Source organism: Aptenodytes patagonicus, chromosome 1 (genome assembly GCF_965638725.1).
Source record: "Aptenodytes patagonicus chromosome 1, bAptPat1.pri.cur, whole genome shotgun sequence".
Lineage (NCBI taxonomy): Eukaryota > Metazoa > Chordata > Aves > Sphenisciformes > Spheniscidae > Aptenodytes > Aptenodytes patagonicus.
Genome location: NC_134949.1, coordinates 206,244,274 through 206,269,461, shown reverse-complemented (window position 1 = coordinate 206,269,461; position 25,188 = coordinate 206,244,274). Strand labels below are relative to the sequence as shown.

Genomic DNA, 25,188 nt, shown 5'->3' with positions numbered 1-25,188 from the left:
AAGATAAAAGATGAGCATTTTTAAATATGTTACTAGATTTTAATTAGTCAACAATGCATGTGTGGAAGCTGCAGGTCTAGAATACAGTTTATTTGCACTTACATTTGATATTACAAATTACTAATTCATTTTTTAAATCAACCAGCAGCAGTCAAATAAGTGTAATAAAGATGCCCAGATTTGTGGGTCATTTAGCACATGTACTTAAATGTACTGTATTTACCTGATCTTTGCTGACCTTCCTTTTCCACTTCATACTAACTTGTTACCATTAATGTTCATTCTAGCACACTGCTTACTTTTTTCCTAAGACTTTTCATTATTTGTGTTAATACCATTAGCTTTCACTTTTTCCTGATATAATTTACAAAATGAGATTCATTTATTTTGCTCACTTAGTGACTTCTTTTGAGATAGTCTATCTTCCTACTTGTAAGATACCCTTTTTAAAAAAAAAAAAGTATAAGTTGGACTCCAAACTGTATATTGCTTCTACCACTGTTATTAGATAAGTGTTTGTAGTAAAATTCTTCATGTAAAATGTGTTCAAAATTCTCAGGTTATCTCATACTCTAAGCATTAAATTACGATGGGAACATGACTTGGGAGTGATTTTCAAGGGTTAGCCCTTCAAGGTGCTGCATAGTCTCTCTTGAGTCCAGAAAAAGTACCAGAAGCCATATATGTGAAAGAGACTGATTTTTAACAATATTCTGGTAGTTAGAAACTTACTTATTTATCTAGGAATGAGTATGCCCTCTGAGGTCACAAGCAGGCAGCTTGCTAATACCCTCTTCATATCACATATTCCCTGATACTTTGGCAACTGAGGTGTGCTTAGGTGCTCTTATCAATTACTAGGTTCCTGTCCTTTAGATACAAAGTATGCTTTACTATGAAAGCACCTGTACTGCAAAAAACTTCCTCCCCTCTTTTTAGTCTACCAGTGTGGCTACAATTTGCTGATCCAAATGAGCGTGATCAGACTTTCTGTCCCCAGGTAATTTTCTCATACTTAAAATCAAGTAAAGACAGTCGCCAGTATGATCTCCCTGAAAATCAGCTGCATTTAAAGACAATTCAGGTGGTAAATTGAAGAAAAACATAAGAAGAATCCACTCAATGCCCTCCTCACAAAGTTTTAGGACACTTCCAAATGACGCCTGCCAGGTCTCTTGCCATGAACCTATTTCATTACTGTCTGTGTATCTAGTCTGATGGAGCACAGTGGGCAGCTAGGTCTTTCAAAACAGTTACTCATCTGCTCTTCAAGACAAGGAAAAGCTTGGGGAGGCTCCAATGGGCCTGAAGTACAGAGAGTTTGAGTGGAAGGTCTGAGAATAAGTAATGGAAATTACATCACCCAGGAGGAGTTCAACAAACACACCACCAAGCCATGAGTTAACACAAGGGGATGTTTTGGTTTTGCTGAAGTCATTCCACGCTGGCTGCAGCCTAAGAATGACATGAAATTTTGAATTGCTTACCATAGCTAGTCTGGATTGTGGTGAGGTTGGTTGGGATGAATGAAGATACCAATTACACCTGCTCAGTATGCCCTGGCTTCCATAAGTAGCACAGAATGATGGGTAGGCATGAGGCTCTGATTGCAATGACATTGCAAATGTCCCAGCTGTGATGCAACCTGTGAGGAGAGTTAAGTCAAATATGAGTGCCATTGCTTTGTGACCTTCAGATGTGATTTTGTATACTGGGACACTAGATGTGGAACAGCACAGGGTGTATTAGGCTCAATCATGGTGCAGGGATGTGGACAAGCAGGTGATGCTGTTCACTCTGCTGATATACTTCTGTCATCCTTCTGAGTGGCAGACAGGGAGATGATTTAATTTAGACTGACGCTCTTATCTGTACTGTCATCTATTAAAGTCAGCTTTGAGCTGGTCAACGTGCCACTTTCTCCATCACCCACTGTCTGAGTTTTCTTGCCAGGAGAGTCAGTGCCAGGTGCCAAAATCAAACCAAAGCATACAGGCTGCATGGACCATTGAGGAAGCAGAACGCACATGCATGTTTCTCACCAAGTTAATATGACAGTATAAGTTCACAAAGTGGAGTACTCACACTTCAATTAAATGGCTGTCTTCTAGGAGTCTCAATTATGTATTGAAATGTAGTAAAACTAGTACTTAAGCATTTTTTTCCAAAAGATAAAATGTTAGCAACTGTCGTGGTTTAATTTCAGTCGGCAACTGAGCACCACGCAGCCGCTCGCTCACTCCCCCCCACCCGGTGGGATGGGGGAGAGAATTGGAAGAGCACAAGTTAGAAAAAAACTCGTGGGTTGAGATAAAAACAGTTAAATAATTGAAATAAAATGATAATAATAATAAGATAATAATAATAATACACAAAACAAGTGATGCACAAGTGATGCTCACCACCCACTGACCGATGCCCAGCCAGTCCCCGAGCAGTGGCCCCCCCGGCCAGCTTTCCCCAGTTTATGTACTGAGCATGACGTCACATGGTATGGAATGTCCCTTTGGCCAGTTTGGCTGTGCCCCCTCCCAGCTTCTTGTGCACCTCCAGCCTTCTCAGTCGGTAGAGCATGGGAAGTTGAAAAGTCCTTGGCTAGTGTAAGCACTACCTAGCAACAACTAAAACATCGGTGTGTTATCAACTTTGTTCTCATCCTAAATCCAAAACACAGCACTGTACCAGCTACTAGGAAGGAAATTAACTCTATCCCTGCCGAAACCAGGACAATATCCACCCCTTATTCTATACCATCTGCGTCATGCTCAAGTCTCATATTTTCCAGTACATTTTCATTAATCACCACCCCTTTTTTTTATATATATATATATATATATATACACACACACAGAGATATCATTCCCTTCATCTGTGGGCCATCCCTCTAAAATGTTCAGTGAGTTCATTTAGTCCATGACTTCAGGCTCCATCTGTCATCTGTCTTTCAGGGTAGGAAAAATGGAAATGGTATGTGGTGTTGGATTGTTTCATGTTGAAGTCAGTTCTGGTACCATCATCACTGTGCTTTGCTTGGTTTCACTGAAGTTATTCTTCATTAGTCTGGGTGATTCTTATTGTAATAACATTAGTATGGCATATAATATTATTAGTATTATTAGTATATCTGTGTATTATTAGTATAACTATTATAACTATAATTAGTACTTAACATCACATAATTCAGATCATTGGCTATTCTCACCCAAAATCAAATCCCCTTGAGGTACACATCGGACTTCCCCATCCTTCCGCATTATCCACCAAGTGCACCCAGGTCCTTGAGCAAAAGCAATCCCATGGACGGGTCTGCCTCTGCCCGAGGCAGGAATAACCCAGACTGTCTTCCCCAGCATATTTTTTATGTGCACTACAGGGACTTTATTCCCATCTACAGTACGTAAAAGTTCTGACTGGGCAGGGCCTGCTCGATTGGCAGATACCAGAGTGTTGACTAACCAGGTGGCCTTTGCTAAATGCGTATCCCAATGTTTGAACGTCCCACCACCCATTGCTCTCCGTGTAGTCTTTAACAGTCCATTGTATCGTTCAATTTTCCCAGAGGCTGGTGCATGATAGGGGATGTGATACACCTACTCGATGCCGTGCTCTTTGGCCCAGGTGTCTATGAGGTTGTTTCAGAAATGAGTCCCGTTGTCTGACTCAATTCTTTCTGGGGTACCAGTCGGCCAGGAATCCTGGAAGTGATCATGGATTGGCCAGAGGGCAAAGATTTTGGAATATTGCCAGAGGAGGAGGTAATGCGTGCTGAAGAGGCCCCAATGTATAATGAACTACCAGAAAATGAGAAGCAGTATGCCCTGTTCACTGATGGGTCCTGTCGTCTTGTGGGAAAGCATCGGAGGTGGAAAGCTGCTGTATGGAGTCCTATGCGACAAGTTGTAGAAACTGCTGAAGGAGAAGGTGAATCGAGCCAATTTGCAGAAGTAAAGGCCATCCAGCTGGCTTTAGACATTGCTGACCGAGAAAAGTGGCCAGTTCATTGGGCCAGTAACACAGATTTTGTTCACCTGAAGTATTCTCTATAATTTTTTTCTTATTTTAAATCTGATATAGTTAAAGTAATCAAAAATATCTGCCCAAATTATTTGATGACATCTGTGGATGGTTTTGTAGCTGCAAAGCTCTTTCAGTGACTGAGTTAATATAAACACTAGACTAAATTTTGAAAATTGTTAACAATTCTAATTATTCTGCTGAATCTACTTTTTTTTTTTCCTCCATACTTCAGGACTCATCACTGCTTCTCCAGTCGACTCACAATGTGACTGTGAATGCTCGCAATTCAAACGGGGAAGTCACAGGCAGATTAAATGTGGGTAGGTCTAAGTGATTTTTCCTTGTTCACTGTTTTGGAAACATTGTAATGAATATTTGCAAGGAGCTTAGAGGATATAAAGCACTAAACACATGATTATTTTTTACTGTTATGGCCATATTTGAATAGTCCAGCTGCCACTCAATAAGTACCAACAGTATATTTTCAATTTCTCAGTTAAGCATTAATTCTGTAAATATTTGAAGCACTTCTTTATTGCAGAGTTATGCAAGAAAGGTCACTGCAGAAGTTACTCTCTTTCTTGTGTAAATATCTATTGATAGTTGCAAATCATTTTCTAACAAAATGCAACATGAGAACATGGCTAGACAGGTCTGTATGTCTCTCTTCATTTCCTAGTATTCCAGAGACTAATACATTTAAGCAGATGGCCTAAAAAAAATGCCAGTTCATAACTTGGAAATGTGTATGTTTTACTGTATTCGGTAGCAGTAAGATACATTGGTTTACCAAGTGAAATCAATAGATCTGAACAGATGTAGGTGATAGATCTTGGCAGCAAGAATAAGCTGACCTTACTCTTTAAATCACATTTTTAAGGCAAGAATGGCAACAATATGTATTGGATACAACAGAAATTTTCTTAGTTTTGTTAATATTTTTCAACCTTTATTTGACTTTGGAGAAAAATATAACAATTTATTAACTTGTTTCTTCAAAGATCTCATGCAGCAAAGCATAAATTCCTACTTATTTAACTGTAAGACTGTTGTGGTTTAATCCGGCAGACAGCTAAACACCACACAGCCATTTGCTCACTCCCCTCACCAGTGGGATGGGGGAAAGAATTGGGAAGAAAAAAGTAAAATTCGTGGGTTGAGATAAAGACAGTTTAATAGGTGCTAGAGCGTGTCCAGAGAAGGGCAACGAAGCTGGTGAAGGGTGTGGAGAACAAGTCTTATGAGGAGCAGCTGAGGGAACTGGGACTGTTTAGCCTGGAGAAAAGGAGGCTGAGGGGAGACCTCATCGCTCTCTACAACTACCTGAAAGGAGGTTGTAGCGAGGTGGGTGTTGGTCTCTTCTCCCAAGGAACTAGCGATAGGATGAGAGGAAACGGCTTCAAGCTGCGCCAGGGGAGGTTTAGATTGGATATTAGGAAAAATTTCTTTACTGAAAGAGTGGTTAAACATTGGAACAGGCTGCCCAGGGAAGTGGTTGAGTCCCCATCCCTGGAAGTATTTAAAAGACGTGTAGATGAGGTGCTTAGGGACATGGTTTAGTGGGCATGGTGGTGTTGGGTTGACGGTTGGACTCGATGATCTTAGAGGTCTTTTCCAACCTTAATGATTCTATTCTATGATTCTATAGGACAGAAAAGGAAAGGAAAATAATAATAATAACGATGATAAAAGAATATACAAAACAAGTGATGCACAATGCAATTGCTCACCATCTGCCAACCCATGCCCAGCCAGTTCCCGAGCAGCAATCGCTGCCCCCCGGCCAACTCCCCCCAGTTTATATACTGAGCATGACGTCATATGGTATGGAATATCCCTTTGGCCAGTTTGGGTCAGCTCTCCTGGCTGTGCCCCTTCCCAGCTTCTCTCTGGCAGGGCATGAGAAGCTGAAAAGTCCTTGACCAGTGTAAGAACTACTTAGCAACAACTAAAACATCAGTGTGTTATCACATTATTCTCATACTAAATCCAAAACACAGCACTATACCAGCTACTGGGAAGAAAATCAAATCTATCCCAGCCAAAACCAGGACAAAGACTAACCTGATCTGCTTAAAGAGTTTACTAGATTGGGACCCACATGAGCATTGATGAGCAACTCTTCCATGCTGATGAGACTGTGTAACTTCTGTGACAATTCCTGTTTGAAGAATTGTCATATCAATTCATTGAACATTTTGCAAGCTTCACTGTTTTCAAACAAACTTCAAATAAAAAATATAACTTACAACTTATAAAGGAGCCTGCTATTCCCCTTAAAAGTGTATAATTATACAATTAATCACAATTTGGCCTTTAAATGTTTTCAAATCTCTTTTTTTTAATTCAAGCTATTTATAAAGATCTGAATTATTCCTCTTTAAAAAATGCCCCTAAAAGTTTATCAAAACATGATAGTAGCATTCATATCTCATTTTGATAATAATTAAGGGTATGAAAAGTACAGTACTTCTAGTTTCATATTATTAGTACAGTTATTAAACTAGTTTGCAGTAATTAACTATACAGTGGCCACATGACCGAAACCAAACACATCACAGGGTCAAAATTTCTGTGACATGGCACATACGCTGTTCATTCTGTCTGCTCAACAGACTGTTTGTGGATGCCCATCATGGGACCAGATGTGTATCTGTACTGTGGTCATGTGCCCATCCTGCCTGATGAGAAGATGTTGTCAGGAGGTCCTTTGGGAAGGGCAGACTGCAGAGCAGATCATTGACCACCACACTAATTTGTCCAGCCTGATCCCTGCCAAAGTCTGAGAAAGTTACAGGTAAAATCGTGTCAGACAGTAGCCCAAAGGCCTGATGAATTGTTTGACAGGCTGTCTCCAGCCTGAATGACCTAGAACTGCTCATAGGAAAGGTGTGCTCTAAAGATGTTCATGAATATTTGGTTCTGTATTGAGTTTAGGCACTTGTCAGATGAGTGATGCCATCATTAATAGGTGCTTTTGCATGAAAGTGAAAAAAGCTGCTCTGATTTCTGCTGAACTCAATTCTGTCATCATATTTTAATATACTCATGATGCACTTAGGGACTGTGTCCCTATGGAAATAAGGCACCTCCATATTTCAAGCTGGAAATGTGACATACCTTTGGCAGGTGGAAGGTGCGTTGCTTCTCAGACAATGTTTCTGCATGAACAATTAACAATTTGTTAGGGAAAAAATGTCAGCACTGAGGAGTGATATACATGAATTGCTTGTTTGGACTTTGGCACCTGTAATGTAACTGAGGTCCATAAATGAGCAGTCTGAGCTATTCACCCGTAGTGTATCTTTCCTGTTAACAAAGAGAGCTTCAGTGCTGAAGGCAGTGTAAAGGATATATTTTACTGAAAGGAAAGATATTTTAGTTGTTGTTCCAGCCAGTGGGTATAGATCTTACCTTAGGAAAATGAAGCCTGGCAAAAATAACAACAAATCTCAGACCATCTTTTCTTTTCTTTTTTTCCCCTTCCCAGTCACCACTTAGTCTTCTTCTGAGAGCATTAACAAAGAGCAGTATAGAAAGTGAGATGGAATGTGCTGCCTTAAATAAATAGAAAGTTAAAAATATCTTCTCTGTAGGGCTAGAGACATCTAGATTGAAGAAAACTTGTATACTGAAGACGCGATAAACAGAGAAGGGTCAATACAAACCTGTGTTGTAGAATATGGACTGTGGTGTTCTGCTGGATGGAAACTGTCTTGTCAGTAGTGACTTACTTACAGCAAGTACCATCCATTTTTAGTATTTTCTCTTCTTATTGTTAGTTTAATTCTGTTTCTCTGATTTTTGTTACCTGGCTCGTCTGGCCCGATTCCTAGTAATGTGCAGGTCAGTGCTGTTGTACTTTATGATCTCACAGTTCTTTAACCTTTTCCTAAGGAAAAGCCCAATACTTGGTGTTTTCCAGACAAAAAGTTGTCTGGCTGTGCAGAAAGGCTGTATCTGGCTTAGGCAATATATGAGGAAACCAGTAGGAATGAGCAAAGTTTAGACTGGAAGACCTGCATCTCAAATCTTTTAAAAGTGGTCAGTGTATAAAAGCAATTCAAATTCAACACTGAAGCAGGGAAGTTCTGACAGCACTTTGGCTTGCTCTTTTCAGATCTACTACAAGAAATACTTAGGTAAGAGGGTGAAATAATGATTTGAGCCTGGGAAAATCAAAACTACATCAAAAGGAAGTGCTAAAGTGCATTTGCATATTTGAAATATTTGATGTTTAAGTAATCCCTTTTTGACTGGCGATTCTATTTATTGAATTCATTAATAATTGGTCTTAAGTGCTGTCTGGTGTAGTTGGAATCATTGTAAATACTAACATGAAATATTGCTAATATTAAATCATACTAATTTTAGACTGATAGAAAAGTGTTGAAAGAGCAGTAAAAACTTAATACTGTAAAGAACTGTTAATAACTAAAGATATGGTGAAACAACAGTGACTGGGGTAAGTCGCAGTCTGTTAAAGTAAATGACCATCTATACATAGCTTGATATTTTTAGCTGTTGTCCTTAGCCAGTCATAAAATGCATGTGTGTAAGATGATGTTCCCTTATAAGTGTGAAAAATAGGTGTGTGGCTGATCTAATTCATATGTACAAGCCTTTGCTAAAGAATTAATGCCTTCTACAGTTGCCAGCATGCTGAAATTATGTCTTAAAACTCTATTCATCTTATAAATATGAGTAGTTGCCATTGTGAAGGAGCTGTATAGATAAGTGTGGGATCGTTCCAAAGATTACAATATAATATAGCATCACTCATAAGAGCATTACAAAAATACCTTTTAACTCATAGAAGATTGTGATTCAAATGATCCATTAAAATATTTCAGTAAGTTACTAAGAGTGATTTAAATACCCAGTCTTCAATCGAAGTAATTCATAAGAGAGATGTGAAACAAATCTTTGCTTGAGGAGTTTCTATGAAATTCCTCACGTGAGGATAACAGGCACATATTACGCAAGAATGAAAAAGGTTTCCTTCGTGAATCATGTCATCAAATGCGAGCAACTTCCAACAGGAGCACTCTTGTTTTAAAATTTCTACATGCTCCTCAGTTTACCTGCATGACATACCTCTGGCAAGTGTTATCTGGACATTGTAGCTCTTTAAAAATGCTGTAGACCTTGTTGTGTTTTGGACTGTGTTCCATAATTACGCTGCTTTCAGAAGCCTCACTGAATGCAGATACATTTAACTGCTTGCCAGGAAAAGTACTTTCAAAATAATAGGGATCATGACTAAAAAACCAAACCAATTCTGTGCTTGACTCTTTTTTGACTTCAGTATCCCTCTGGATGACAAAGATACCCATTTTGTTTGAGTTACTCTTTAAAATCATTTAAAACTCATATATGATCAAAGAAACTCATATTAAAACCAAGTAAATAATTTTAAAAAATAATTTAAAGCAAAAAAGGAATTGGGACATTTAGTTAAGGGATTATGGGGATGTGATTGCTTTGGGAATATTTCTGGGAGAAATGGGACTTAAAGGATGTTGACCAACAGACAGCAAGGAAGGAATCTAAGCAAGGCACAGATGTGGGAAGGTATAGGATTGAGAGTCAGAGGGAATTAAGAAAGCCATGGAGACAGATGCCTATAGGCAAGGCAAGGATGTCTACAGAACAGATGGTAACTATTTTCATTAGAATAGCTCCAGTCTTTAAAATCATGAATAAGATTCAGATGTCATCACAGCTTGCTCATCAACCTTCAAAACTCAAATATCTAGAACTTTCTTTGATAATCCAAGAAAGCAGTTGAAGAAAGCTGCTAACCATCATCTCAAAGATTCCTGTTCTTACCACTTCAGCCTTATTCAATCCTAGAATAAAAAAGATTTGATTTATACCCTGAGCCATAATAAAGGAACTTAGTGTAAAAAAATTATCAAATTTTTTCAATAATGAATGATAGCAAATATATAATATATATAAAAGAAACATATAGACTATGTAGTCAATTATCAAATACTTAAGAGCAACATTGGTATCAAACAGTAAATGATGCTTCGCCTAAGTAAACATATGCTTACATATACAGCCTACCAGCAGATGAATATCATACAGTCAGATTTTGCAGTGGTGTTCCAGTGCCAAATATTAAGAAACCAGATGAAAAGCAGCATGTTTCCAACTATCTTTACTGAAAAGAAGGGCCAGTTTTTGAAAAGATCTATTTTTCAAGGATCGTGTAAGGAGGCTTCAACCTACAGAAGACCCTAAGTTCTGCTTGTAATATGTCTTTTTCAGGAGAAGAAAAAACCACAAAGGAAAGGGGCTTCCAAAGTCATGCAAAGTCTGTGAGAACAGATTTCAGTACAGTGGACTGCTGGTCCTCCTCCTAGTTCATTTACACCAAGGAACAGTAACATCAGTAGCTTCAGGTCAGGAGTTCAGTTTAAAGTATTTAAAGCTAGAGGGAACTTATTTAGATAACTGTATTATGAAGCTGTTCTGGTCTTTGAAACATGAAATCAGCACCGCTAAGAAAGCATGGGAATATGGTAAAAGTCAAAATGGCTTATGCAGTCTGAAAACAGAATCACAGTCAAAATTCTGCCCAGAGACTATTTTCATGTCCATCGCATTAATCTGAACAGCTGTTACAATGAGAGCATTTGTGCTATCCCATCCCTCTTTTTTCAAACTGGAACAACATTCTAAGGAAATAGATAAGTGTCAGTACCTAATATATTGCTTCATTAACATTAATTGCCATCTATAAACTACTACTTTCCAATGTCAAATCATTTCTGGTTTTCTTATCAGCGTTTTGATATTTCATTTTCAAGTGATGGTATTTTTTTATCGGAGACATAATAGGAAGAAAACAATGTTAATGAAGCATGATGTATGTAAGAAGAGTTTGATGGTGTTTTTGCAGGGAAAACCCTGAAGCCAGTTTTATAAACTTGATTTAATTAATGACATTGTAAAATCATTTAGCTTTTCCTTCTTTATTTTTCCCAGAAGGCTTTCATTAAAAACTCCATTTTTGTCCAAATAAGTTCTTTCTTATCTTTAAGATAAAAGCCAGAACATATTTCTTGAAAATCTTTGTACTGCAGGAAGATGATTATTTGCACAACTTTAATTGCTGTCCAGCTGGGTTATAAGAAGGAAAGATACAACATGGGAGTAATTAATAGAAAGATAAATTGCAAACTTTGTTGAAGTATTTTTGAGGTGATTGTCTTCCTATGATCAAGAACTTAAAATATTTGTTCCAAGGGGATTAAAGTGGGGATTTTTACTTCCAGAAGTATAAAAATTTTAGCTACCAATGAATCTGATCATATCAAGATATACATGCTAGTTTTATTTAAAAGTAAAATTTAGTTGACTCAGATCAGGCAAAATTTAGAGAATGACAGGTGGCTGCTAAAACATCCTACAGACTTTTTAACTGATCCTCTTTTCTAATTTCCTGTTTTAATCCATGTCAGATGTGTTTCTGTTCTATATTAAATGCATATGCTGTTAGTCTTTTGTGAGATCATTGTGTATTTAAATGGATATAATGTTGAAAAGAATTTAAAAAATGGCAGAAAAAAGTAAGTAGCAATCAATATGCATTTAAATTAAAGCTAGCTAAGCGTATCGCCATGTAAACTTATTTATGAAAAAAGTAATTTAGTCATTACAGCTACAGTTTAATAGTTAGACTCAAATGAACAGTATCCTCTTCTGCAAAAAAATACCGTTGATGTCTATGTACCATGTATAGTAAGGTGCTTACCATAGCAAGATTTACACAACCTGTCCCCAAATATGATAATCGTTATGAAGAAATATGTGATAATATTCAGGGTCAGCAATGCTGACTTAAGCCAGACTTTAAACATCCTCTGGAAGTTAATCAGGTAGTTGTGTGCATTGCCAACTTGCTTAAATATGCCAGCATCACAGTTAAGGGGAAATTTAACCTGGCCAAGGGGATTTGAATCCTATGCTGTCGCTTCGCTTCTAACTGTGTCTAGAACAAGAGAAAAGCAATATGCGTATAAGTCTACAGAGCTTAGCTATGAAAAAAAGGTTAATGTTTGGGAAATAATTTTTTATTTGGAAAAAGAACCAGATAGTGGATACCTATCTCTCATCAGAGAGCAATTACTCATCTGAGTAACCCCATTCTCTCTTTATTTCAATGGGAGTAGGGAATTCAAAATAAGTGGAAAAAAAGGGGAATTATTAAATACTTTATAATCTTCTTGACTTACAGTCTTCAGTAAATTCGCAATCCCAAACAACATATTTTTGTTCATATGGTATAGTAAGCATTAACTTAAGTCATTGGATGATAATTTGAAGATAATAGTTATTGCTAAAGGTGAGGACAGTTCCTGTACTTCCTTCCTTTAAAGTAATAAGAAGATTGAATTATTGGCATTGGTTAATGCTAGATGAATTTGTAAAGATTAGCATAAAGTAGCTGAAATTTATTGTGACTGTAATCTATTATAGAATTTGGATAATTATGTCTAAAATCCTAGTCACTTCAAGTGTAATAGTACTTTCTTCATAAAGCTAACAAGACTCCCGATGGCAGTTAGCGGCCGAAAAGGGAGCTAGAACCCTATCTTTTTGCAGCAGGTCTGCAGAAGAAGACACACGCCTCATCCTGGTGGACTACTTGAACATGTATCTGCAGTGTTCCCTTGTGGCAATGAGGGCTAATAGCATACTGGGCTGCATTATTCCACTCTGGGAGACTGCATCACACAATACTGTGTTAAGCCCCCTCCAGTATGACAGAGCAATGACCAAACCGGGGAGACTCCCACAGGGAGCCATTAAGATGGTCAGGGCATGGGAGCACGTGAAGTATAAGAGGCTGAAGAAGTTGTGTTTGTTTAACCTGCAGAAAAGAAGGCTTAAAGGGGGCTTCTGTTTTCTGCCTGCTTCTAAGAGGGCTAGAGACAAGATGAAGCCAGACCCTTCTCAGAGGTACACAGCAAAAGGGCAAGAGGCAACTGTCATAGGTTGCGGTGAGACAAAATGCAACTGGATAGAAGGGGGGGGTGGAAATTACTGTTAGAATGGTTAACCATGGGAACAGGTTGCCCAGGGAGGCTGTTGACTCCCCTGCCTCAGAGGTATTAAAATTCTACTTGGACAAGACCCTGAGCACCTTCATCTAACTTCCAACCAAGCTGACCCTGCTGTGAGTAGGAGGTAGGACTAGGTGACCTCCAGAGGTGACCTCTGACTTGCATTCTTCTGTGATTCTGTCTTTCCCAGTCTTAAACTGACACTTTGGAAGGGCTCAGGTCACTTACAGACCCCTAGTCAGACCTTCTAGTCCAATGTTGAAGTCTTAGATACTCTAGGGCATCTGAAATAAGCTGAAGGCCAGGCAGGGAACACCGAAGTACCTCTAATGGCACTAGACATCTATGTTGGCAACTGAGTCATGACCCATCTGTTTAATTGGTCCTCTCACATTGTCCTCTGCCCAGATCCAGTAGGTATGCAGAGAATATTCCTGAAACACGGTGCTGGAGTTGACCTTATGAAAATACACTCATGGCTTTCTCTTTTTTAAAAAAAATAATTGGAGGAAGAAGAATTATCCATTATATGGAAGATAGAGTGGTTAAAGTATTTGCTCACAGATGAGAGACTCAGATCAGCTGTCTGCATACAGGGTTTCAAATTATCATGCCTCATCTCCTTTAGTACTTTCCTTTTCACCTGACCTGTCCAAGGACTGTGTGTTTCACCTTTTCCTGTTGAAGTTACTCGCAACAAATTCTGGATTCATTAGGTCTGAGAGAAAAGGTGACACCATAGCCTTTTTGTCAAGTCACTGTGTGAGAAACATTCCTGCCATGGTTTCTACATGCAATAATCCATTTTACAGTGAGATATTTCATGGATTTATTTTTTTATATTTAAATAGAGTATTTCTAGGATGATGCCTAGATGGATAAAGACATTTAGTTACCTAAATCACTCTGAGAGGGGAAAGAACTACTACCTAAATACCTAACAATAGGTTGGGTTGCCACTGTCTGCATGATCAGTGTCTGCAACAATCATTCAGAACCAATTTTTTAAAGATCTCTAGACTTGTCTTCAACCATAGGGAACAGCAAAGTATAAGAAGTGCTGACAGTAAGGCATCCTTACTTTGATCTGACAGGGCATAATTGTTGCATCCATTACATAAAAGGAGAACTGAGAGAAAAAGAGGAAACAGGACCAGCAAGTGTTCTATTAATATATTAGAGATGTTTTTAAAGGTGATGTGAAACGTATGATATGGACATCAAATGTATATATGGAACATGCTGCATATGCTCTGTAATAATGTGCTTCTTCTAATAAAAGACCAGCAAGTACTTCCATACCATTCCATATGAAAATCTGATTTGTTTTATGCTTCTGAAAGTAATGACTTTACATTTATTGGTATTGTATTACGTATGGAACTAGAACTGAATCTGTAGGAGTATTACATTTTTAATACACTTTTAATGAGATCTGGATGCCCCCTGGACGCTCACAAGTCTATGGGGCCGGATGGGATCCACTCAAGAGTGCTGAGGGAGCTGGCAGAGGAGCTCGCCAAGCCACTCTCCATCATTTATCAGCAGTCCTGGTTAACGGGGGAGGTCCCGGACGACTGGAGGCTTGCCAATGTGACACCCATCTACAAGAAGGGCCGGAAGGAGGATCCGGGGAACTACAGGCCTGTCAGCCTGACCTCGGTGCCGGGGAAGATTATGGAGCGGTTCATCTTGAGGGCGCTCACAAGGCATGTGCGGGACAACCAGGGCATCAGGCCCAGCCAGCACGGGTTCATGAGAGGCAGGTCCTGCTTGACCAACCTGATCTCCTTCTATGACCAGGTGACCTGCCTAGTGGACGAGGGAAAGGCTGTGGATGTGGTCTACCTGGACTTCAGTAAGGCCCTTGACACCGTCTCCCACAGCATTCTCCTAGAGAAGCTGGCGGCTCACGGCTTAGACGGGTGTACTCTGCGCTGGGTCAAAAACTGGCTGGACGGCCGGGCCCAGAGAGTTGTGGTGAATGGAGTTAAATCCAGTTGGTGGCCGGTCACGAGCGGTGTTCCCCAGGGCCCAGTTTTGGGGCTGGTCTTGTTCAACATCTTTATCAATGATCTGGACGAGGGGATTGAGTGCACCCTCAGTCAGTTTGCAGAGGACACCAAGTTGGGCGGGAGCGTTGATCTGCTCGAGGGTAGGAAGTCTGTGCAGAGGGACCTGGACAGGCTGGATCGATGGGCCAAGGCCAATTGTATGAGGTTCAACAAGGCCAAGTGCCGGGTCCTGCACTTGGGCCACAACAACCCCATGCAGCGCTACAGGCTTGGGGAAGAGTGGCTGGAAAGCTGCCTGTCAGAAAAGGACCTGGGGGTGCTGGTTGACAGCCGGCTGAACATGAGCTGGCACTGTGCCCAGGCGGCCAAGAAGGCCAATGGCATCCTGGCCTGTATCAGAACTAGTGTGGCCAGCAGGAGTAGGGAAGTGATCGTGCCCCTGTACTCGGCACTGGTGAGGCCGCACCTCGACTACTGTGTTCAGTTTTGGGCCCCTCACTACAAGAAGGACATTGAGGTGCTGGAGCGTGTCCAGAGAAGAGCAACGAGGCTGGTGAAGGGTCTGGAGAACAAGTCTTATGAGGAGCGGCTGAGGGAACTGGGGTTGTTTAGCCTGGAGAAAAGGAGGCTGAGGGGAGACCTCATCGCTCTCTACAACTACCTGAAAGGAGGTTGTAGCGAGGTGGGTGTTGGTCTCTTCTCCCAAGGAACTAGCGATAGGACAAGAGGATACGGCTTCAAGCTGCGCCAGGGGAGGTTTAGATTGGATATTAGGAAAAATTTCTTCACCAAAAGGGTTGTCAAGCATTGGAACAGGCTGCGCAGGGAAGTGGTTGAGTCCCCATCCCTGGAGGTATTTAAAGACGTGTAGATGTGGTGCTTAGGGACATGGTTTAGTGGGCATGGTGGTGTTGGGTTGCCGGTTGGACTCGATGATCTTAGAGGTCTTTTCCAACCTTAATGATTCTATGATTCTATGATTCTTATTTTAAGTAAGGTGCTTTAATATAATAAAAAATAACTAAAAAATGAAATTGCATAGCAATACCCCAAAGCACTCAGAATTTTGGCTATTATTCAACACTTCAATGATTCTAGGTGGTAGGAGAAGAGTGAAGAGTAAGTGACAGCCATAGGTTATCAAAAATCATGGATAGCAGAAGAGAGTAAGAAAAGAAAAGATCTGAAATTAAATAAATAACTTCAGTGCTGGAAAGCCTTTTCTTCTGAAAGATCTAAAGACACACTAGAAGTGCTTAGTACTTGACAGAACTAACTGGATTTGAAGAGTCTGCCTACATATTACTGATTTCATTAACGTTAAGTCTTTGTGGATATGTATTTTATGGCAGGCCCTATTTTTGATAGAAGATTCTTGCTGTCTTGTCCTTCTACATTTGTATTCGCCTGGAATTCAAAGGTTGGGTAGCAGTAGAAGGGAATTTATTCAAATGTTTTTCCACTGAAATGGACTCACTAAACAAAAGACTTTCCTTCCCTGGAAAACCACCTAGGGGAGTCGAGAGTGAGGAGGAGAAACAAAAAACAATACTGTTTAGCAGTGTGCTCCTTTGCAGGCAATAGGTTGATTGGTTTTGGAACAATTTTTCATCATTTAAAGTGGCATCCTCAGTGTCAAGAGGTATGTGATGTGATTATCACATACGAGGTCTATATCAGAACTGCACGTGTTAAAGGAGGAAGTGTAAAGAAACAATGGGCAATTATTGGTCAGCCTGATTAGCAAGGATAACTGACTGACCTGGGAATTCCCGTGATGCCTCTGGGAGCAATGGGAAAACAGTTCAAATGCTCTCTATAACCTGCATTCAGTGATGTTACATTTTTAATTGTAGGATTTTATCAACAAGTATGATTATATAGTATTAGTTGACTTATATGTAGTTAACATACTAGGGTTGTAAACAAAATGCGTTTAGGAATTAGGAGATTAAAGTTTCAGGTATTGAATTTGGCTGCTGTTTATGAGCTGAAAATTAATCTTACTGGGATCACAATACAATTAATGTTATTGCAATATAGCTAGTGCATGTGTATTGTGAAATACAACTAAGAGAAATTAATGGCTACTTTAGGTTACATAAATTTATCCGCATTTCTTTAGAAGCCTATTTTTGCTTTTTGAAGGTTGTTCCACATATACTGAGGTGTCTCATCTCTAACATAAATAAAACATATGCTTGAATTTGGTTTACCCTAGCATTCCCTCTAAAGATTTAAAATGCATCATTTATTATACATACCATTCTTTGATAATGATTATCTATTTGACAATCCTTGTCCCACTTTACTGGAGCATTTGTGTTGAGAAAACTATGGACCTAAAGATTCTTGTTAAAGATTTATTCAAGTTTGCAAGGACAAGGATCAAACAGGAGAGAAATCTGGATGCAAACCGAGCATGGACAAGGCCATGAGATGTAGTTTCAAAGAGCCACCAGTTAAGACTACTTTGGGAAGTATATAATGTGCAGTGAGTGCTCTTAGTGCTTGTAGTGTTTTTTCTTATTTAAGTCTAGCTTTAAAATATAATGGGCGTAGTTCACAATGCACCAGTCTTAGATCCTGCCTAACTCTCCCTCTACATGCTTAAATTCAATGTTTAGAGTCTCCTAACTCTTGTGCAGAAAAAAAGTTAAGACTAACAGGCACCAAACTTTTCTTAAGCAATAAAAATCCCTAAATACCTTAATGAGTCACTCAGTGCATGACCGGAAACATCTAAAGTAGGAAAGTGTTTAGCAGGTAGGAATAGACTACGTCTACATTAGCAACCAAACCAGGCCAGGACCCACAGCCTGCCCCAGGGGCAGATGGCATGGTACAACTCTCATTACACAGCTAAGCCCACTTCCCTCCAGAGCTGGAGAGCTTCATCCATCCCATCTGTGAGGAACAGACCCTGGTCAGGGGCGTTGTCTGGGAGGTCACTGTGTGGCACAGGTCGAGATGGTGCCAAGGAGCGTGCTACCAGATTAGCAGAAATTGGCAGTACTTGTGTCTCCTCTGACTTGATTTTCTCTAATTTATTGGTATAGATGTATTCATTAGCTTGCTAAAACTTACTGCTCAGCCAGGATGAGCACTTTTCTACAAATCCTGTTAGACCTCTTGTTCTTCTGTCTAAGGAGATTTTTCTCTGTTTTTCCCCATCTCATTATTTTAAGGTAGGACTCCCTCAATTTCTCCTGTTAAAGGTGTTTGCCTTGCCTGGAATAATGAGATATTAATTGAGTGGAAGAAAAGAGGAGGGCCCAAGCATGGACTTACGTGGTCTAATGTTAAAAACAATTAGCTGGGAGTGGAAAGGCTGAATCCCAGCCTTGTTCCAGTCACTGTGGGAATGGAGTCAGTCCATACATGGATCAGTTTAATTAAACTGGTATATATTGCATCTCCAGTTGTATCAGTATGATGTTCTGTATGGACACCATGCCTGAAATTTGCATTAGAGAGGACAGCTGAGAAAGTCAGTCTGCACAACATGCATTTGTTTACTTTGGTTAGGTGAGAGAAAATTAATTTGGTCCAAGGTATGTAAATGCTATTTAGTGTGTATATATTCATCCTAAATTCAAACAGTTAAAGCAGCTCCTATATCTTCTAACTATTTTCTTTTGTCATGTCACATCTCTCTGTGAATTAATCTACATTCCGTAACAATCCAATTAACAAAAAACTGTCAATTTCCTGGCAATATGCAGATGTACAAATTAAATTAATCGATTCATGCTGTTTGAGGTAGGTCTTTCCTGTTCTTAGTATGAGAAACATGAAAAATCTTTCTTTGACAAGATTGCTTGTAAAATAGATTCAGCAAATTAGCAAATCGAGAAGATAAATGTATTTCTAGACAAGATCAAGTTAGGCCTCGTGCAAATCATGTCACACTTCTCCAGTTCTTTCAAATCCAATTGTTTTTTCCAATGCTTTATAATCAATGAAAACTTCTGTGTCTACCAAGGTGCTGAGAAGGAAAGAACAGAAGTGACAATATTCAGGTCCAGCAATTTATTTTCAAAGCTTGACTGCCTTTGTACCAAGGAAATCGGTAGATGGCATTCCCTCTAAACTTACAGTATCTTCAGCATATTAGAGTATTTTTCTGTGATCATGTGTAAATAATTAGCAATTATATATAAATTAACAGTGTATATTTCTGAGTTGTCTTTTAGAGGTATTGCTGCATATTGTTTGCAGGCTTGCACAAATACACTTACAGCAGTTTCTAATTAGTATTTTAAAGATTACCCACACTCTAAAACCTCACAGCTTAGAACTGAGTCTGTGGAAGTTCTTGGGCACCTACTTTACTTTAAAGTACATATACCTAAAATATAAGTCTTCAGGATCCTCACTCAGTTATTAATTCTTTTAATCAATAAATATTCTATGGCTATATAAAAATACTTGCTTCCAGCGTGCCAGACCTACTAAAATATTGACAGCACTGAAAAGAAAAATACCTAACCTTGTCAGAGCCTACAGAATAAGCATTCTCATTTCTATCTCATCTACTGGGTCTAATCCAGCAGATATTTTAATTGCATGCTTTTTAGAATGAGCTCTGACAATAAGCAGCATCAGGAGAAGAAAAGGTGGTAGAGCAACTTTTCTCCAGCAGTCCTACAGCCAGCGTATTGACCCTGGAAGCTGGACACCTGAGTTCCCTTCCTGTGGAGGAAATAAGGGCTCCAAATAGTACCTTCCTTTTCTATACAATGTAAAACATCTTCAACGGAAGAGACCAAGAATCACTCCTAAATCCCTTCCAGCAAAAATGTAGTACTCTCAGTGTGCCTGAATCACTCAACCTGTATCATGCCAGACAGCAGAGGCTTTAGTTTGTTTCCCGCATTCGTGCTGAGCATTGTAATCATGGTGTTGGATGAATGGGAAGGATGAGGAACTGGCATCTGCAGTGCCAGTCAAGTTTAAAGCAGCCAGTTTACTTAGACCTTTGATTTGTTTGAGTAAACAAGAATCTACCTACGCTACATAAATGGGCAGTTTCATTACTGCTGCTGGGCAGAAACAGGAACAATAAAACAACCCAGATTTTCTGGTAAAGCATTGATAGGGGTCCATCCTTGCTTCACTTACCCAGAACTGCTTCTTTTGCTGTAAAAAAAAATGACTGTTTAACACCTTTTCATTGAATGAAGATATTTTCTGAGCTCACTTTTTGCAATACACTTCTCAGAAATGAAGCCATGTGCTTTGGGGGAGCTTTAGAGAAAAGCCAAACTGAGATCAGTAAGGCTGTGCCTGGGTGCACATGTCCAACAGAGTACAATGTACTGCAGAGTTCAGCCCTCTATTTCTGACCATTTTCAAGTAGAATCAGTATTGGGTTTTATGCCTTAAAATTGTTGCCCTAGTTTAGGACATTATGGCTTCTATAACCCTTTCCATGCTTGGTGGGCAATTAAAAGCAATAGTTTGCATCTGCTGAGTGAAGCAATAGGCATTTGTATAGGACCTTATGGTATGCATCTCTCGCATCAGCTACCATGCAGATTTTAGGCAATACCTGAATGTATTTCTTAGCAGTATCAATCATCCATCACCTAATGCCATTTTAACGTAAGATCTAACAAAAAGTCCTATTTCCTTTGAGAATTACTGTCTGGAAGATATTTAACATTTATGGGAGTATGGATGATAAGACAGGTTCTTACTGGGAAGGAAGCAGCTCAGTGCCTCTCGGTCTGTGAATTACTTTTATGAAAAATTGCTGAAAAGGAGTCTTAATTGCTTTGACTGTTCTCTGTAACTTTAATTCTGAGCATAGATTTAGATGATCACTCTATCAAATGCCGCGTGCCATCACATGGCATGTACAGGGCAACTAGGCGATCAGACCCACTCAGCATGGGTTTATGAAAGGCAGGTCCTGCTTGACTAACCTGATCTCCTTCTATGACAAGGTGACCTGCTTAGTGGATGAGGGAAAGGTTGTGGATGTTGTCTACCTAGACTTTAGTAAAGCCTTTGACACTGTTTCCCACAGCATTCTCCTGGAGAAACTGGCTGCTCATGGCTTGGACGGCCGTACGCTTCACTGGGTAAAAAAACTGGCTGGATGGCCGAGCCCAAAGAGTTGTGGTGAATGGAGTTAAATCCAGTTGGCAGCCGGTCACAAGTGGCGTTCTCCAGGGCTCAGTACTGGGGCCAGTTCTGTTTAATATCTTTATCAATGATCTGGACGAGCGGATCGAGTGCACCGCTGCTCGAGGGTAGGAAGGCTCTGCAGAGGGACCTGGACAGGCTGGATCAATAGGCCAAGGCCAACTGTATGAGGTTCAACAAGGCTAAGTGTCGGGTCCTGCACTTCGGCCACAACCCCATGCAATGCTACAGGCTTGGGGAAGAGTGGCTGGAAAGCTGCCTGTCAGAAAAGAACCTGGGGGTGCTGGTTGACAGCCGGCTGAACATGAGCCGGCAGTGTGCCCAGGCGGCCAAGAAGGCCAATGGCATCCTGGCCTGTATCAGAACTAGTGTGGCCAGCAGGAGTAGGGAAGTGATTGTGCCCCTGTACTTGGCACTGGTGAGGCCGCACCTCGACTACTGTGTTCAGTTTTGGGCCCCTCACTACAAGAAGGACATTGAGGTGCTGGAGCGTGTCCAGAGAAGGGCAACGAGGCTGGTGAGGGGTCTGGAGAACAAGTCTTATGAGGAGCGGCTGAGGGAACTGGGGTTGTTCAGCCTGGAGAAAAGGAGGCTGAGGGGAGACCTCATCGCTCTCTACAACTACCTGAAAGGAGGTTGTAGCGAGGTGGGTGTCGGTCTCTTCTCCCAAGTAACTAGCGATAGGACGAGAGGAAATGGCCTCAAGTTGCACCAGGGGAGGTTTAGATTGGATATTAGGAAAAATTTCTTCACCAAAAGGGTTGTCAAGCATTGGAACAGGCTGCCCAGGGAAGTGATTGAGTCACCATCCCTGGAGGTATTTAAAAGATGTGTAGATGTGGTGCTTAGGGACATGGTTTAGTGGTGGACTTGGCAGTGCTAGGTTTATGGTTGGACTCAATGATCTCAAAGGTCTTTTCCAACCTAAACGATTCTATAATTCATGATTCTATGAAATAGACATTGAAACTTATGTGATGCTTATTTTTAATTGATCAGGTTCTTAGAAAGGGGGATATTAAGGGTTTGATTTATATCCGCTTATCAAGCCAACGCTCTAGAACAGAATGTTTTACTGAATTTAGGATCTGGTAATATGTAAAGACTCTCTTGCCCACAATTATTTTAATTTTTGGAGTTCCAGATCCAATTGCAAATACTCTGACAGTGTTTTGAAACTCTTCCAAGAACATGATCTGTAACATTTGTTAGATATCTAGAGCTAAACTGGCATTTGTTATGAAGAGCTGAGGGTCCTACCCTGACATGGGATTTTTGTCATTTTAACGCGTTTGAGCCTCCCTAATCAAAAGGGATGATGCTGCAAAGACTTTAATAAATAGTTTCTATGTCTAAAAAAAAAAAAAGATGATAAATTGATCAAAGAATCTTAGCAGTTTCAACACCAAGAGCATGATTATTTGTCTTGATCAATTCTGAGGGATTTCCTAAATTCCCTGGAAACCCAACTTGAAAGCATGACTCCAGGCACAGTTTTGAACAACAAATTAGATCATATGAATACTTATCCAATTTCAGTACTTACAGGGCCACTATCCTTAGAATATCTGGGTGCTTCGTGATCCTTAATGTACTTGAATGAGTCATTAAATTATTAAGACCACAATTCAAATTATTAGCAATTTATATAGAAAATTGAAGAAAGCTGATGTAATTATTCCATTATTCTACTGTGCTTTGCAGGTCCTAAAATGGTAGAATTCCATGGTCAGCAATTTCAGATCAACTCAAAGGACGGCAAGCCACTTTTTACAGTGGATGAAAATGAGGTTGTGATTGGCACAGATAAACTTCGAGTCACAGGTTTGTAACAGTTTAAGAAATGCCCAAATAATAGCCACAAGAAAAGAACAATAAAAATGGCATTTTTAAATACATAATTGTGTGTGAACAGAAGTTCTGGTTTTACCTCATTAGGAAATAGAAATCTGAAGATATTATGACCTTTTTCAATAAATAATTAGTAAGAGCTTTTAACAGCAAAGTAATAATATGTATATATAAATATGTATATATCTCTGTGTGTATTTTATTTTAAAGCCATTAGTGATTGGAACTGTACTGGTGCATTTTTTTTCTGAATTATTTAACATTTCCATTGCACACTGTTAACTGAGGCTGAAAAAATTCTAGATATTCCAGTTTGAGTTGTATTGAGTTTTATTTGTGAAAACTTTTTAGGCGCGCTCTGATATTTTTATATGGCTTTATCTTTCAAAGTGAAAGCCACTGTATTTCTGCTCTGTGTGTAGCACGTATGTCACAGGATGGTATTCGTAGTATATTTAAAATGTCATCTGTCAAAAGACAAGTTTGTCTTACGCTATTTCTGCAAATCACCAAAGTACTCCTTTACAAAGTAAGATGCCAAAGTTATCACATGAAAAGCTATTTCCTTTCATATGACCTGATAAAGTCAACCTTCATTTTCCAGGTGTAAGGTTGCATTAAAACCAATAGATCAAGGTCCATCAAAGGAAATACTGAAATTATCCTGTAACTTGTTTTCAATTATATTTTTAATATTTTTACCTGATTGCAACTATCATGTTTAACTTTGGCTAATTATTGGTCCTCTGAAATCTTGAGGTCTTAATTTGAATGGATATATTTGTATTATTTCACTGTGCAAAACTACAAATGTGATTGTAACAATATAATTAAAGTTTCAAAGCCAAAGTTAAGTTATAACAACTGTGTTAATAAATTTTGATTACGCCTGAGGGTCTTATCTTAAGTTTTTTACTTTTTAACCTAATTGAAATTACAACTTTGTTTATCCAGGAAACCATATCAAATAATTATTGTTTGCCCAAGGGGTGCTAAACTTTAATAGAAAAGCATGTTTAACAAAGATATGAAAAACTTCATAATTGTTAACTGATTTGGAAAAGGTCTATCTCTGCTCAAAGTAAGTAAAAATCATTCATACACGAGTTGAAATTGTTATGCTAAAACATGTATTCTGACTCGTCCAATATTAATCTTTACACTGCAAGGATAATTGTTTACTTTAGCAGATACTGTAGAAAAACACATTGCCTGTTTCTTTTTTACACTGTAGTACAATTCAAAAGCAAATCCATTAAGCTCATTGAGGTTATTTCAGCGTAAAATTAATATGAAAGGAGTTTCATGCCTACTTTGCTCCAAATTAATTTATTAAAATTGTGATTTAAATGATACTATTAGCATGAAGGATAAATTAGTAATACTTTGCACACTGAGATAATTTTTTAAACTGAGAACAAGATCAATGTGAAATAAATTTTGAAAAGTTCATACCATAAGAAACAGAATACCTCAGGCTTAAAATACACAAAGAGTATTTTGCAGTTTTTTATGTACAATATAGTGAACTATTTGATTTTATTTCTCCTTATTTATGTGAATTATGAAGCTCAGTAACAATTTGTAAGAAAACCTGACAATTTTCAACTAAAATATAATACAGTAGCAAATGTCTGTAATTTATGGTACTTCAGGAAAAATGAAAAAGTCTAAGAATAAGCTAATCCAACCGAACACCTCAGGAAATGTCATTTTCCAACAATTTGGTATGTTTGACCTCATACTGTTGCACCAGACATTTTCTGGCCCATGTGGTAGACAAAACAGTGGCAGACTCTCTCTCTGTTCTCCTAAGAAGAGCAGATGCCGGGGGAAAGCCATGATCAGCAAAGTGTCTCAGATACCCCACAGGGTCACAGATGGGTCTAGATGTCCATGTTCTGACAACTGAATTGAAACCCCAGTCAACACAGTCAATGCAGCCTAGAGCATGATTAATCTCGCCTTGAAGGAGACACCTAGTCCTGGCATGTGGAGAGCTCTTCTGCCAACCAAATGCAGTTGTCTACTTTAGGATGAGCTCAATGGCTTGTTCCGCTCCCTTGAATATA

The 25,188-nt window shown here is 39.3% G+C and overlaps 1 protein-coding gene across 6 annotated transcripts in view; it reads left to right on the top strand.

Moving 5' to 3' along the window:
* Positions 1 to 25,188, top strand: part of SGCG (sarcoglycan gamma) — a 161,413-nt gene that overhangs the window by 104,081 nt on the left and 32,144 nt on the right. For all 6 annotated transcript variants that reach the window (XM_076328099.1, XM_076328098.1, XM_076328102.1 and 3 more), the window contains 2 exons: positions 4,250 to 4,337; positions 22,970 to 23,089. In XM_076328099.1, coding sequence (XP_076184214.1) covers positions 4,250 to 4,337; positions 22,970 to 23,089 — 208 coding nt within the window. The remainder of the gene's footprint in view (positions 1 to 4,249; positions 4,338 to 22,969; positions 23,090 to 25,188) is intronic.